The 14570-nt window shown below is 40.2% G+C and overlaps 1 protein-coding gene across 1 annotated transcript; it reads left to right on the top strand.

The window, feature by feature from the left end:
• On the top strand, positions 1 to 8822 carry SPIC (Spi-C transcription factor). The gene is given in 6 exon segments (XM_067468395.1): positions 1 to 103; positions 1354 to 1385; positions 1558 to 1651; positions 3034 to 3143; positions 4795 to 4903; positions 8314 to 8822. Coding segments are annotated over 6 exon segments (900 nt in total). The 3' UTR covers positions 8766 to 8822.
• Positions 8823 to 14570: the final 5748 nt, after the last annotated feature.

Genomic DNA, 14570 nt, shown 5'->3' with positions numbered 1-14570 from the left:
ATGCAACCCCCCTGTTGGTTGCTGCTGCAGCAGCAATCCATATTTGCCTATGCTGTCTTCAAATCAGGTTTTGTGTGTGTTTCAAGGCAGTGTCTTCTCCTTGGTAAGTGCTTCCAGAATGATTACAGAAAAGACTTGAGGTGTCTTATTTACTGCTGTCAAGTGATTCCTACACAAAGGAGCAGCTGCTACTTAGGGAAGGAGGGTCTGAGAGCTACCTTGAGGTCCAGATTAATGTCTGAACAGTAAGTATTCTAGTGGTCTTATCTGCTTAAATGGCAGTGACCTTAGCAGTGTTGGGTAACTGGGTCCAGCCAGGGGCTGCTCAACCCATTATGCAAAGTAAGCATTTGCAGTATGGTTGATTTTGCCCAGGGGCACTCTTGAGGCGCTCTTGGGGGAAAATAGACCTTGACATATGCGAGATGTAGTTACTGGGATGTATAGTTCACCTAAAATCAAAGAGCATTCTGTACTCCACCAATGATGGAATTGAACCAAATATGGCACACAGAACTCCCATGACAAACGGAAAATATATATATCAGTGATTGGTTGGGGGGGCGGGGCGCCAAAATACTGTTTGCTTACCGTTGAAAATTACCTAGGGCCGCCTCTGGGTCCAGCCATCCTTTTCATATCCTACCTGCTTAGCCCCAGAGATTCTGGAACCCGGTTAGACATTCTGAGAAATTAAGGTGGCCAGATTCATCTAACAGTGCTCAAAAGATCAAATTGGGAGAAATTAAAGCACCCTTGAGAAAGGCATCAGGAATTGACCCTCCCAGGGTGCCACAACTCTGCCAGCTGCCAGAAATGCCAGGCTCAGTTGCTGCAAGAGGGCATAGTGGCTGGCTGAAGATGGATATGCTGTTGGGCACCTTACATTCTTCTTTTCCCGGGGTGAATGAACACTTGCTGTTTTTGGGAAAATAGGAACAGATAAAGGCAGTTATGAGTGTCTAAATTGAAATGCAGCAAGTGTTCTTCATTCTAGGATTATAAGGTACCATTTGGCTTTGCATCAGACAGCAAAGTATGGCATTGATCTGGCTTTCCTGTGTGTCTTAGAACCAATTCCTGGTTGTTTTTCTAATAATGTTCAACTGGTACCACTGTATCATACAACCTGCCCAGGTTTTCTGAGGTCCCATCTACACTGCCAAATAAAATCCAGATTATCTGCTTTGAACTAGATTATATTAGTCTACACTGCCATATAATCCAATTCAAAGCAGATAATCTAGATTTTATCTGGCAGTGTAGATTTCAGTTTCAGCATTTTTGGATTTATGGAGAATTGAGGTCATCAGTCTTTAAGTCTAAGTAAAGTTCTTTTGGTTTTATACACAGGCTTCAAGATCTGGACTTTTAAAAAATGGTAAGTCAGTGGGTCACTTTTTCTTTGAGAAAAGTTTCGCTACATCGTTCTTCAAGTTAAACCCACAAACGTGAAGGGCTGACTATACAGCATTTTAGAAATCATTCAGTACTATGCCATGTTTTTCTTGCCCTTGCTTCATTTCAACTGCAACAATTAAATGTCTGTTGCCACAGGATTTTACAGATCAAGACTTATTAGGACAAGCTCTTGAAGATGCCTTGGAGGTGTTACAACGGGATTCAGGTGGTGAATTTAATTATGCACCAGGTAAAAATAATAGTCGTTGTATCCAGTTTCAATGCGATACAGCCTATGTATGTTGACCTTGCCACCAATGTTCTTGTGTGAGCTGTCTCCAGTTCCCCCAAACCAAGCAGCAAGATCTAAAGGGGCCTTTAGCAGAACTTGATGTAGTTACCTTTTCGGACTATGTCCCCCCAGGATTTTCCAACTCGCCAAGCTTTTGCTTCTACTTGAATGCGCTTGAATCTCACATACGATCAAAAATCATAATAAGTGAGGGGCTCTAACCTAATGAATTATTCTATATGAATGAAAATGAATGCACATAAAACTAAGTATGTGAATGCATTTACAACAAAGCAGAGCAAGACTGTGCAGTGTTTGAGGTTCATTTAAATATCTAATTTGGGTGTAAGAGAACTAAAAAATGCTGTATTGGCAAGGAAGATTGACTATAGTGTCCTGATTTTATTATTTATTTATTTACCATATTTGTATACCGCCTTTCTCAGCTCGAAGGCGACTCAAGGCGGTTTACAGTAAGCAACACTTTCATGCCCCAATACCTTAAAATACAATTAAAACATTAGCATATAATATAAAACCAGACAAAACAAACCAAATCACATATTATCAGTGTCTCCTTGTTAAAATAATTGTCCAGTCACATTGTCCAGTTGTTCCGTTGTCCTATATTTACCTGTTATACTGCATTTGCAAATGCTTGCTCAAAAAGCCAAGTTTTGACTTTTTTACAAAATGTTAAAAGGAAGGGGACCAATCTGATATCCCTAGGTGTTCCACAGCCAAGGGGCCATCACTGAGAAGGCCCTGTCTCTCGTTCCCGCCAGGTGCATCTGCGAAAAAGGCGGGATCAAGAGCAGGGCCTCCTCAGATGATCTTAAAGTCCTAGATGGTTCATAAGGAAAGATACGCTCAGACAGGAAAGTTGGGCCGGTGGAGCTGGTGCAACAGAAGTGTTGTATGCTCCCTGAGTGCCTCACCTGGCTGCAACCTGGCTGCCACCCGTTGGATCATTTGAAGCTTTCAAACAGTTTTCAAAGGCAACCCCACGTAGAGTGCATTGCAGTACTCTATACAGGATGTAACCAGAGCATGGACTGCCATGGCCAAGTCAGACTTCCCAATGTTCGAGAGCAGGTGGCGCATGAGTTTTAACTGTGCAAATACTCCCCTGGTCACTGCTTAGACCTGGGGTTTCAGGCTCAGCAATGAGTCCAGGATCACACCCAAGCTGTGAACCTGTGTCTTCAGGGGGAGTGTAACCCCATCCAACACAGGCTGTAACCTGAAGCCCAAGTATCCTTTTCAAGGTATCCCCCCCTTATCCTTAATGTTTGTGCATCCATTACCTCAACTCACATATATTTTTATTTCTCCAAAAGAAGGCAGTGAAAACTGTCTGACAAACCACCACCATTATTTCCAAGAAAAATCAAGTTATTTGGAAGAGCCATCAACAGAGCTACCAATACACAGTTGGAGGACTACAATAGTAAGTTATTTATTTTGTATCAAAAGCATTGCATAAATTAGTATACAACTGATAAAAATAGAAGGAGCACAAGCAGCTAAATATCTTTTGACCAAAAACGGGCAACAGCAACCTCATAGTCTGTAATCTTAAACAATTCTTCCTCTGTGTATGAGGCAGGACATTGTGAGCAAGCATAAAGATGTGGAATTGTCTGTTCTACTCCACAGTCGCACAAGGTGGAGGATTCTTCTTGGCAGTGCCATTTTGCCAGGTTGTCTTTTGATCTCCCCACTTCATTCTGAGTCTGTTCAGGGACTTCCAAGTTGCTCATTCTTGGTTTGCCCCTATAGGAAGACCCTCGTGGGAGGCCATCCATTTGGGGCTTCCTGGTTTAGCTGCCCAGAGGGATACTCTTGCTGTTGCTGGGGGAAGGTTAAGAGGAGTAGTGGTTCTCATGAAGTTTTTCCTGGATTTGAGTTTACTGAGTTTAAATAATAGTAAATGAAACTCAGTATTTAAAATGAGAAAATATGTTTCTAATATACATAATGCTGCTCTGATGGAAATCCTATCACTAAATACAAGTTAACTTTGAAAAAATACTGTCCATCACTTATCAAATGGAAAATGTAGAGTTCCATTATGTCAAACTGATTCTGATGACACCTAATACGGTTATTATTGAAGTCTCATTAAGTATGCAAGCTCATGTATATAAATCATAGAATCATAGACCACATGGGACATCTAGTCCAACCCCCTGCCATGCAGGAAAAGGCAAAGTTCATCTAACAGGTGGTCCTCCAGCATCTGTTTAAAAGCTTCCAGAAAAGAAACTTCCCCCACACTCTGAGGCAGTGAGTTCCACTGTTGAACAGCTCTTACAGTCAGGAGGTTCTTTCTAATATTCAAGTGGAATCTCCTTTCTTGTAAATGGAGAACTAAACAATTCCGCACTTAGTGGGACATGTTTCCTCAGATTAAGATTGTACAGTTAGTGGTTAATTGTTTAAGGCCATGATTGAGTGCCATCCAGAGCTACATAGACTGTCATTTAAAAAAGGCAGTCACTTATACTTTTGATATAAAACAGTATGCAGAAAAGATGCAACCAGTTTACAAAATATATTGTTATCCCTGTGGTGTTTGGCCACAAAAAGGTTGACCCCAAGGGTCATCTAGTCCACCCCTCTATTGTGCAGGAACAGACAATCAGAAGAGTCTTAACAAATGGCCTCTGTTTAGAAACTACCAAAGAAAGAGACTATCACACTCTGAGGCGGCATGTCCTACTATCAAACTGCTCTGGCCACCAGCAAATTCTATCTAATGCTTGGGTTGTATTCTTTGCTCTGTATCTTAATATCTGGAGCAGCAGAAAAAAGTTTGTTCCATTTTCTATATGCCATCATCTCAAATATTTAAACAAGGCTATTGTATTCCCTCTTAACCCTCTTTTCTCCAGGCTAAACATACCTATCCTCCTAAGCCACTCCTTGTAGGGCATGGTTTTGAAACCTTTTACCATTTTGGTCACCCTCCACTGGACATGTCAATATCAGAAGTTATAAAATCAATAGTCCCTGGTCCTGATTTGTTACTGTGAAATTCTCCAGGACAGATTAATTTATTTCCTGTTTTTCATGCTGTTGCTGCTTATATCTGCAAGAAGACTGAAGCAGACTTTTATCCAGACAGCGCTGTCTACCATACCCTGCAGGCTGTTCCACAAAACCGAGGGATGTGTGCTACAACTTTACAGCAAAAGAGCGGTAAAGGTTTGTAAAGATACTGATATACTGCTTAATTGGGCAGCAATGCTCTGACTCTAGATTGTTTGTAGGTGCACTTCAGAACACACATGATTTTACTGTTACCTAACACATTAATTGGTGTAAAGGAAAGTTTTTAATGTTGGGTTTTGCAGTGTTCATTTCTAATCTGTGGCTTATTCACCTCCTTAGGCACTTCTTTTTTGCTTCTCAAAGTTTTGAACTGATCTTTTTAAAATCAATTTCCCATCCTTGGGTTAAACCCTTGTGCCAGCAGGACTGAAGACCGACAGGTCAGAGGTTTGAATCCGAGGAGAGTGTGGATGAGCTCCCTCTATTAGCTCCAGCTCCCCATGTGGGGACATGAGAGAAGTTTGCTACAAGGATGGTAAAACATTAAAACATCCTGGCATCCCCTGGGCATCATCCTTGCAGATGACCAATTATCTCAAACCAGAAGCGACTTGCAGTTTCTCAAGTTGCTGCTGACATGAAAAATAAAAACATTTTTTAGTCTATGGCCAAGGCCAACTGAAAGCAAAAGTCCAGATACTATCTTCCCTTCTCCTCAGGCCACATACATAGAATCATAGAGTTGGAAGAAACCTCATGGGCTATCCAGTCCAATCCTCTGTCAAGAAGCAGGAAAACTGCAATCAAAGTACCCCCGACAGATGGCCATCTAGCATCTGCTTAAAAGCCTCCAAAGAAGGAGCCTCCACCACACTCCAGGGCAGAAAGTTCCACTGCTGAACAACTCTCACAGTCAGGAAGTCCTTCCTCATGTTCAGGTGGAATCTCTTTTCTTGTAGTTTGAAGCCATTGTTCCGCATCCTAGTCTCCAGGGCAGCAGAAAACAAGCTTGCTCCCTTGCTCCCTCACATATTTATACATGGCCATCATGTTTCCTCTCAGCCTTCTCTTTTGAAGGCTAAACAGCTTTTGAAGCCGCTGGTTGGATGAACAATTTACTGTAATCCATTCAATTTATCATTGCCCATCCAGTGTCTATCTCTTTTGGTGCTCAAATGCTGTGTATCAGTTGCACAATAGACTGTACATTAGTCTAGAGATGCAGTATTATTGCTTCTCTGCAGGCAATAAGATAGTACCCTTGCCACGACTGCTACAGCAATGTACTTTAAGGAGAGGTTACGTGAGACAGGTTAGGTGGGATGCACAATTATCTCCTCCAACAACTGGCCCCTAGCATCTGGTGCCAGGTAATGTAATTCTCATTCAGCTGTTTTAAGACTTGTTTAAGAGTCTTAAAACTCTTAATCATGATGATGATTCTGACCAATGATAGAAAGCCCTACTCACGCATCAAGCTATTATATTTTTTTTCCTACTTAACAATTATTCCAGTACAATTTTTGCTACAGCTAGCTATAGTACCTACAATTGCTCAGGACAGTCATGAACTATTGTTCATTCTTGATCAGTTTCAACTGCTCCATAAAATGAGTGTCTTATCTCTTTTTGTGTCAAAGAAATGGCAGAATTTTACTGAGTAAAATACTGAGTTTTTTTCTGAGTAAAATCTTTTAAAAACATATATGCTACAACAGGGGGTGGTAGAAACAGAATTTTACCATCACATTTCTAATGGAACAAGTGGCATTTGTGAAACCTTGGAAGAGTCTTTGGCCAAAAAAAGACGAAAGTGGAAACTAGTCAGTCACAGCATTGACTATACATTCCAAAGAATTTCACCTTTCCTGGTATCTGCAGTGCAGCCCAGTTTCTACATTTCTTAAATATGAAGCTAGATTAAACAAAATTCAGCTGGATCTTTCTCTGAAAAGTCAACTGATGCTATTTCCCTTTAAAGGCCAAAAGTTTATGTTGGACTCATTTGAAGTATAGCTGTTGCATCAGTGCAACTCACATCACTCTGTTTGTGATCAAGGATTAGCTTTAGGTGGTAGCATTCTACTAATTACAAGCTGCAGTGTGTTAATTGCCATCTTGACCTGCAAGCAGATGGTGATGGTGACGATGATTAGCAGATAGATGTGGCTGTGTACCAAACAAAGACCTTGCAGTGTTCTCCGTCAAATAAAAAATGTCAGCAGGTTGGTGTTAACATAAAAATAAAAGCAGATCTTTTAATTTTTTAGAAGACACCTTTTTGAGGACTGTGGCTCATTATGCATTGTTGTCTCACATAGTTGCCTTTCTCATAGTAAACTGCTGTAAGATTCTATATTTTATGATGTTTATTTTAATTTGTTTGTATGATTTTCCTTTTTGGCAATTGAATGTTTTGCTGGTAATAGTATGATAGCTGGGACCCTACGCTAGTTGTGCAACGTGAGTCTGAATTAATGAAGGGAACACAAGTGCGAGTGAGAGATACAGCTGGGAGAGGGCAGCAATGAAGTAATTTAACTCAATGCAACAGAAGAAGAGTGAAGTAATGTAAGAGTTATTTCATGTTAAATGATAAACAGTGGCTTACAAAGACCTTAAATGGGATAGAAATGAGCTATCTGTGCCAAAAGATTGGCCGTATTTCTACCCTCCTTTTTATCCTTCCTTCAATTGGAACGACTCCGCCGCAGCTGCGTCTCTCACTTGGTGTGCTCACTCATGCATGTGTTCCCCTAATTCAGACCCGCCTTGTGCAACCAGTGTAGCATAAGGTCCCACCTATCATACTATTGCTATTTTGCCTTATATGTTGGAAGCCGCCCTGAGCCCCCTTGGGGAGATATATAAATATAAATAAAGTTTTATTATTATTCAAATGTTGTGCATCTGTTGTACAATAGATTGGACATGTGTCTCAAAAGGTTTAGTATTATTCCTACTCCTAGTATTATTTGCATTTGTACCCCACTTTTCTCCCATGCATCAGTTTCAGTTGCCCTTGAGAGAGGCAGCTATGAAGTAGCTATACTAGTGAAATACATCAGTGGCCAACCATTACTTAGAACCGGAATACAGTACTGGCACTTCGTAATGGTTAGGCTAGGATATATACAGTATATGTATTTTTAAATGAAACTTCTTATGTAACCCATTGAGAGACCAATAATAAGCTTTTACTATTCAGTCTTTCGCAGATGCTAAAAATTCATTGCATCTTGATCTTTCTGATACTTTTGTTCATGGCCAGATATTTGCAGGGAGAACTTTTAAACATCGTGCAAAAACAGTTTTGGGGGCAAATTTTCTTGTTATTGCTTCCCAAACCGATGTGTAAGAACATAACTTATCTTGAGTTACTTCCAAGACCAGCTAATAAATAAAACAAATTTCCAACAAATTGATGAATAAGCTGTGTACTGTTGACACATCTTTCACAACAAAAAGTAGAACTATCATGCAATGTTGGAACTTCAAAGCAAGTTCCAGTCTAAACAAATTCAATTCAAGGCCCTTTTTTGTTTTGATTTAATTTTTGACAGGCCGGAAGAAGCTGCGCCTCTTTGAATATCTTCACGAATCTCTTCACAACCCAGACATGGAAAACTGCATCCAGTGGATAGATAAACCCAATGGCATCTTCCAGTTTGTTTCCAAAAACAAGGAGAAATTGGCAGAACTGTGGGGGGAATGCAAGGGAAACCGGAAGATTATGACTTACCAAAAAATGGCCAGAGCACTGAGGAATTACGGAAAAACAGGAGAGATCATTAAAATCCGAAGAAAGCTGACTTATCAGTTTGGGGCTGTGCTTTTGCAAAAGCTTTCTTCAGCCTACTTTCTGGGGAAAGATGAAATTATTGATCAGTATGCCCAAGATGACAAAGAGTGTCTGTGTGCAAATGGCTGGTTTTCTTATTATTACATGTGCAAGAAGGGTCATGAACGGCAGCAGGGTAACAGCAATACGATCCTATTCTGTCATACTTCTTAGAGTTTAGCAACTTTAGTATTCAGAGACACTATGCATTCATGTAGGATTCAAATACTTTAATACATTGGTTCTCAACCTGTGGGTCCCCAGGTGTTTTGTCCTACAACTCCCAGAAATCTCAAGTAGTTTACCAGCTGTTAGGATTTCTGGGAGTTGAAGGCCAAAAACACCTGGGGACCCACAGGTTGAGCACCACTGCAAGTTTAGTACATACAGTATTCATGCACACTTGGAAGAAGGAACGTACAACCTCCAGATATGGTTGACTGTAACTCTCCTGACCAGCACAAGAAATGGTGAGGGATGATGGGAATTATAGTTCAATAATATCTGAAGAGTTACCACATTTATACAGAACTGTTAATTCTCTAGAGCTCTGAAAATATAAATAGACTGATTCTCCTAACTCTTCTGGAAAAACTGGAATGAAAATGGAAGGTATTTAATACTTCCATTCTATATATGTTTTGCAGTGAGAAGGCTACACTGAATTCAACAGGACATATTTCTCAAGATAAATGTATAAGGCTATACTCCATCCCTTTCTTACTAGCAGTAGGTGCCACTGAATTCAATGAAATTTACTTCTGGACAGATGCATATAGGAATGCAATGTGCTGCTACAATCCCATGCTTAGCTAATTAGTGTACGGAATTTTAAAAAGCTAGAGTAGAGTATTACGTAGAATGGACTAGCTTGCATTTAAGTGCAGGATTATACTGCAAAGTTCCTAAAAATCGAAACGAAATTATTAGAATTCGAGCATTCTGATTTTAGCAATATTGCTTTTCATTCTAATTAATGCATGCTTCCAATTAATGACACTGTTATACACATGCTTATTCAGAAATAAGAACTGCTGCATTGAATCCCTAGTATTTGTGCTCATAATTCCTGTCTCAATATTAAGATCTACGAGTATGTATGGTCTTGTTTATAGCTGAAATATATTTACCATGTCTTGGTTTTTCAATAAATTTAGTGCTTAATTTAGATTGTATTTTATGTATCAAATAAAGTACCACTTTATGTAACAGTCATGATTCAGATTATTTATTAACTTGCTGAGGAAATCAATATTAGGGCTTTTTGGTTACTAGTTTTCAACACACAAAAATCTACATAAGTATACATGCAAGTATACTTGCAGGGGCTGCAGTAGTACAGTGGGTTAAACTGCTGAGCTGCAGAACTTGCTGGCCAAAAGGTTGGTGGTTCGAATCCATAAAGCAGAGTGAGTTCCTGCTGTTAGTCCCAGCTTCTGCCAGCCTAGCAGTTCGAAAACATGCAAATGTGAGTAGATCAATAAGTATCGCTCTTCCGAGAAGGTAACGGCGCTCCATGCAGTCATGTGTGGTTGACTGAATAAAATAAAATAGTCTGCAATCCACTAAAGCTTTTGGGAAATAATCAAGTGATGCTTGCTAAGCATAAGTTGAGACATATTGTGCATTCCTTCAGATGGGTTAGACTTTCATGTGTGCAATGTTTCACAATCCTCCACTTTTGGGGAAGAGTCTCAGAGACTTCCATGTGCACAAAATAGTAGTATAGTTATGACATTGTTATGGCCACAATCTTATTAAAGGCTCAAAGGTCCAACCTTATACAGGAGACAAAATGCACATGGCAGTCTCTATTCGTTCTACAGGAGAAAGGAAAAAGGGTGTGGAATGACATGACCAATGGTAATGACATGGTGTTATTGTGTTATGGCTACAATTAAAAAATTAGATGAACAAATAATAAAATGAGAGGTAGGGCATATAAATTAGTGATGATGCTATTAATGTGGATGGGAAAATGTGCAAATGATAGTATTACAGCACAAATGTGGCAACAATCCATAATCAGATAGTCTCATGAGAATGGCCAGAGTGGATTTCAGATGGAATAATGCAACATAAATGAATAATGTCAAAAGGCCCTCTCTATCCATACTGATCAACCACGTGTCTGACATGAGTTATAAAGAAACAGTTCCAATAAATTACTTTAAAATGTCTCTTTGTCAGTGTGTTTTAAGTCCTTGCCATGAATCTTGCATCTGCTAATGAACTCACAGATCTCGCTCTCAGCGAAACCCAAGATGGCACCCCTGGTGTTAAAACCTTGTTTAAATATGCCAGTAGGTTAGCATAAACTACCATCACAGGTTATTTTAAAAAAACTAACTACAGAAGGTAGAGTGGTACAGAAATAGAAAGAGAGCTTACAAGTAAAGCACCATCTCATGCCATGTTTGGATAAAATTATGATGTGTTCATATCAGATGACTTTCACAGTAAGTTACAGGAGACATAGCAAGCGTTTTGATAACATGATACCACCTGTCTTCAGAGGGGAAAGAAACTGGGCTAGTGCAGGAGAACCATCTTTTAGCCTAAAGTTAGGATTCAATTTCATCCAAGTTCAGGAGGAAAGCACATTGCCATCATGGGTGGGACCAAAAGCAAATGGCTAGAATCAAAATGACCCACATGAACCTTGTAGAATGGGAAAGCCTAAATCAAGGCTGTAAGAAGGGAAACATGGCCTGGCTTTCATCATCCATGACTTTTGACTAAGTCCATAGTGCTCATAGGCCAGCTTTCTGTAGGTATTTCCTATTCTCCCTTCCAGTTGTTGGTGGCATCCATGGGGTCACTAAATCCATTCTGGGTTTTACTCTGAAGTTTAAAAGAGCTTTTCAAGGTGTTGAATTCAGTTTTGGGGTAGAGTTCAGCATTCTGGATAGCACCCTGAAAGTAAAACCAGAGAAGAGTCACAAATCCACTGATGTCTCCTATTCCTTCCATCACTCATTTCATGAAAGCCAATCAATGAAAATTGTTCAGCTCCTAACATGGACATGAGAATACTCATCATGGTGCATGTTCTTTCATTCATGTCCAAACCTTTACTATGAATTCATGCCATGTCATATCAGTGTCCTAAGGTATAACTCAATTTTCTATTATTACTGCTATGTTGGTCAGTCCCACAAGGTGGTGGTATATGCTCAAGCTATTTTGTTCTGAAGGGCTAGGCTAGACATGGATACTTGATGTGTATTTAATTTGCACGGGTTTAGAAATTCTTCTGGATACAGGGAATAAAAAGAGGGAGGTTGATGATAGAATAAGAGCATCTGTGAAGGGAAAATTAATTAATTTTCCTCCCTGCTGGAGATGTCAGAAAATTCCTTCTCTGGATTTCCATTGGAATGAAATCTCCCATGGTGACTAACTGTGAACTACAGCTGGCCCTTGGTATCCACTGGTGTTTGGTTCCAGGACACCAAGACACACTTATGTGGAAACCAAAATCTATGGATGAACAATTCCTGTTATGAACAATAGTATAAAATGGCAAAATCAAGCTTTGTTTTTAGATATATATTTTTCAATATTTTCAAGCCAAGGATTGTTGACTTCTCGATATATAATCCATGGATATGGAAGGTTAAGTGTACCTTCCTGTGTAAATATTACTTTACTCTCCTTCCTTCCTTCCTTCCTTCCTTCCTTCCTTCCTTCCTTCCTTCCTTCCTTCCTTCCTTCCTAACCTTGAAACCATCTGTCTGGTGTGCCAGTGCTATTCACTTTAACCACCATTGATAACAGGGTGACTTGGAGGCCTCTCATTCATAAGAGCACTATGGGTTAAAGTCAAAACCAAAATTTCAACCAAGAAATGTTCCAATACTTTCAATTTCTAAACCTTCTAAATTTGAATTACATCTGTATTAACTAAGGGTGAGATAGAAATTGTGTCACAAAGATGACTTTTATTCCTCTTTTTTTTCATTACTCAGTGCTTCTCTGTCTTCACAACCATAAGACTAATTATTTTGTTCCAAAGATACAGTATGTGCGTGCGCATGTGTGGTGTGCTTGTATGTACTGCTGTTGTGCTCCCAAGATCTGGGCATAGAATGATAGTGGGAAAAATGAGGAAGAAGCCGGAAGAAGCCACTTGCTTTTGAGTCAAGGCGGGCAGGGTCAGCACACCTTATTGACAAGATGATTCGGTTCACAGGGAACCTTTTGGGAGAATGCCATACTTTAATATTTATCTCCAATTCCTCCTCACATGACTAATATTTTTCACATAAGGAAAAAGCAATCTACTAGACTTTGTGCATTGAGCAACTTCTGTTAATACAGTGGATTAGAGGATGAACCTCAGTGTGACTGGACTATATTAGCAAGATGCCAGCTGTGTGCAGAGTGTAAATTAGTGGGTGGAAAAACAGATGCCTTTGGACATTCCAGACTCACATAACATAAGCTACAGAGACCTAAGAACAATAAAGAAGTGAGGGAAAAGAAAACTGATCTTAGTGAGACAGACTAGTTGAGTCATTCGCCAATTAGTCAGCCTGCCCTTTATGTCTGAAGTTGAGGAGTAAGTGTAGGTTCTTATGTACAGAGTATGCGAAATTAATTTCAATACAATAGTAAGATTTTTAAAATTCCATGGAAGACTTTGGCCAAGGATCCTTTCACACTTAAAAGTCCTATGATTCCACTCTAACTACTATGGTCCATCCTTTGGAATCCTGGGATTTGCAGTTTAGAGAGAGGTATTTGAAATCCTTAACCAGAAAGCTCTAGTGCCTCACCAAACAAGTAGCCTGAAGAAGAGAAGGCTGAGAGGAGACATGATGGCCATGTATATAAATATGTGAGGGGAAGTCATAGGGAAGAGGGAGCAAGCTTGTTTTCTGCTGCCCTGGAGACTAGAACGCGGAACAATGGCTTCAAACTACAGGAAAGGAGATTCCACCTGAACATGAGGAAGAACTTCCTGAATGTGAGAGCTCTACAGCAGTGGAACCACAGTGTGGTGGAGTCTCCTTCTTTGGAGGCTTTTAAACAGTGGCTGGATGGCCATCTGTTGGGGGTGCTTTGGATGCGATTTTCCTGTTTCTTGGCAGGAGGTTGGACTGTATGGTCCATGAGGTCTCTTCCAACTCTATGATTCTATGAGTATCGCAGGAGGCAGACCTGACTGCACAAACACGGAAAGCTTGCAGGGCTGGATTTCAAATGATAGAGGGGCATATGGGACTGCAAATAATGCAGCAGAACACAGAAGCCTAAAGAGTGTGAAATGTATGTTTGTGTCCCACAGGTGTGAACACCACTGTCAAATTCTGTTCATGACAACCAGTGTTAAGTTCAGGAGGCAGCATGCATTTGCAAAATTATAGCTCAGCTGGCTGCAGTTAACCTTTTTATTTCATGTTGGGAGGAAGTGTCAGCAAGAAACTCCTTTGACTGTCACTGTGATGCATCCTATTTAATTTCTGCTGTGCTTTTCCTAGACCTCAGATATGGTTCACTAAAGGCTGCTTTGCAGTTGAGTGAGAAAAGCAACACCTAATCAATCAGCAGTAGGAGCTGCACTTACAACTGGGTCATCAGCAAACACAAGACGCTCAGGGTAAACTGTAGTGTAACATTAAGCTTAGCTGACAATTTTCCAAGTCATCTAATGATCGTTAGATGGTAGGAGAGTGAGGAGTTGAATCACATCAGAGGTAATGTGAATCATTCTGGTTGCCTAAGCAGGAGGCAATATACTAGGAGAAACTGTTGGATAGATAAATGCTGATCGATTCCCCGCACAAACACACACAAATGCCATTGTACCTAACATGGAGCCCAGAATGGAGATTAAGGGGGAAGTCCCCTCAAAGCAAGGCTGGAGAACCTGTTTCCCAATTATCAAAATTGGACTACCAACACCTAGAAATGGAAAGGCAGCCTAGACTTTGGTTCTCCAGGTATTATCTGTGCAACTCCGATTGGTTCTAC

This window comes from Anolis sagrei, chromosome 5 (genome assembly GCF_037176765.1).
Source record: "Anolis sagrei isolate rAnoSag1 chromosome 5, rAnoSag1.mat, whole genome shotgun sequence".
Classification (NCBI taxonomy): domain Eukaryota; kingdom Metazoa; phylum Chordata; class Lepidosauria; order Squamata; family Dactyloidae; genus Anolis; species Anolis sagrei.
This window is presented reverse-complemented; position numbering and strand designations above follow the sequence as displayed.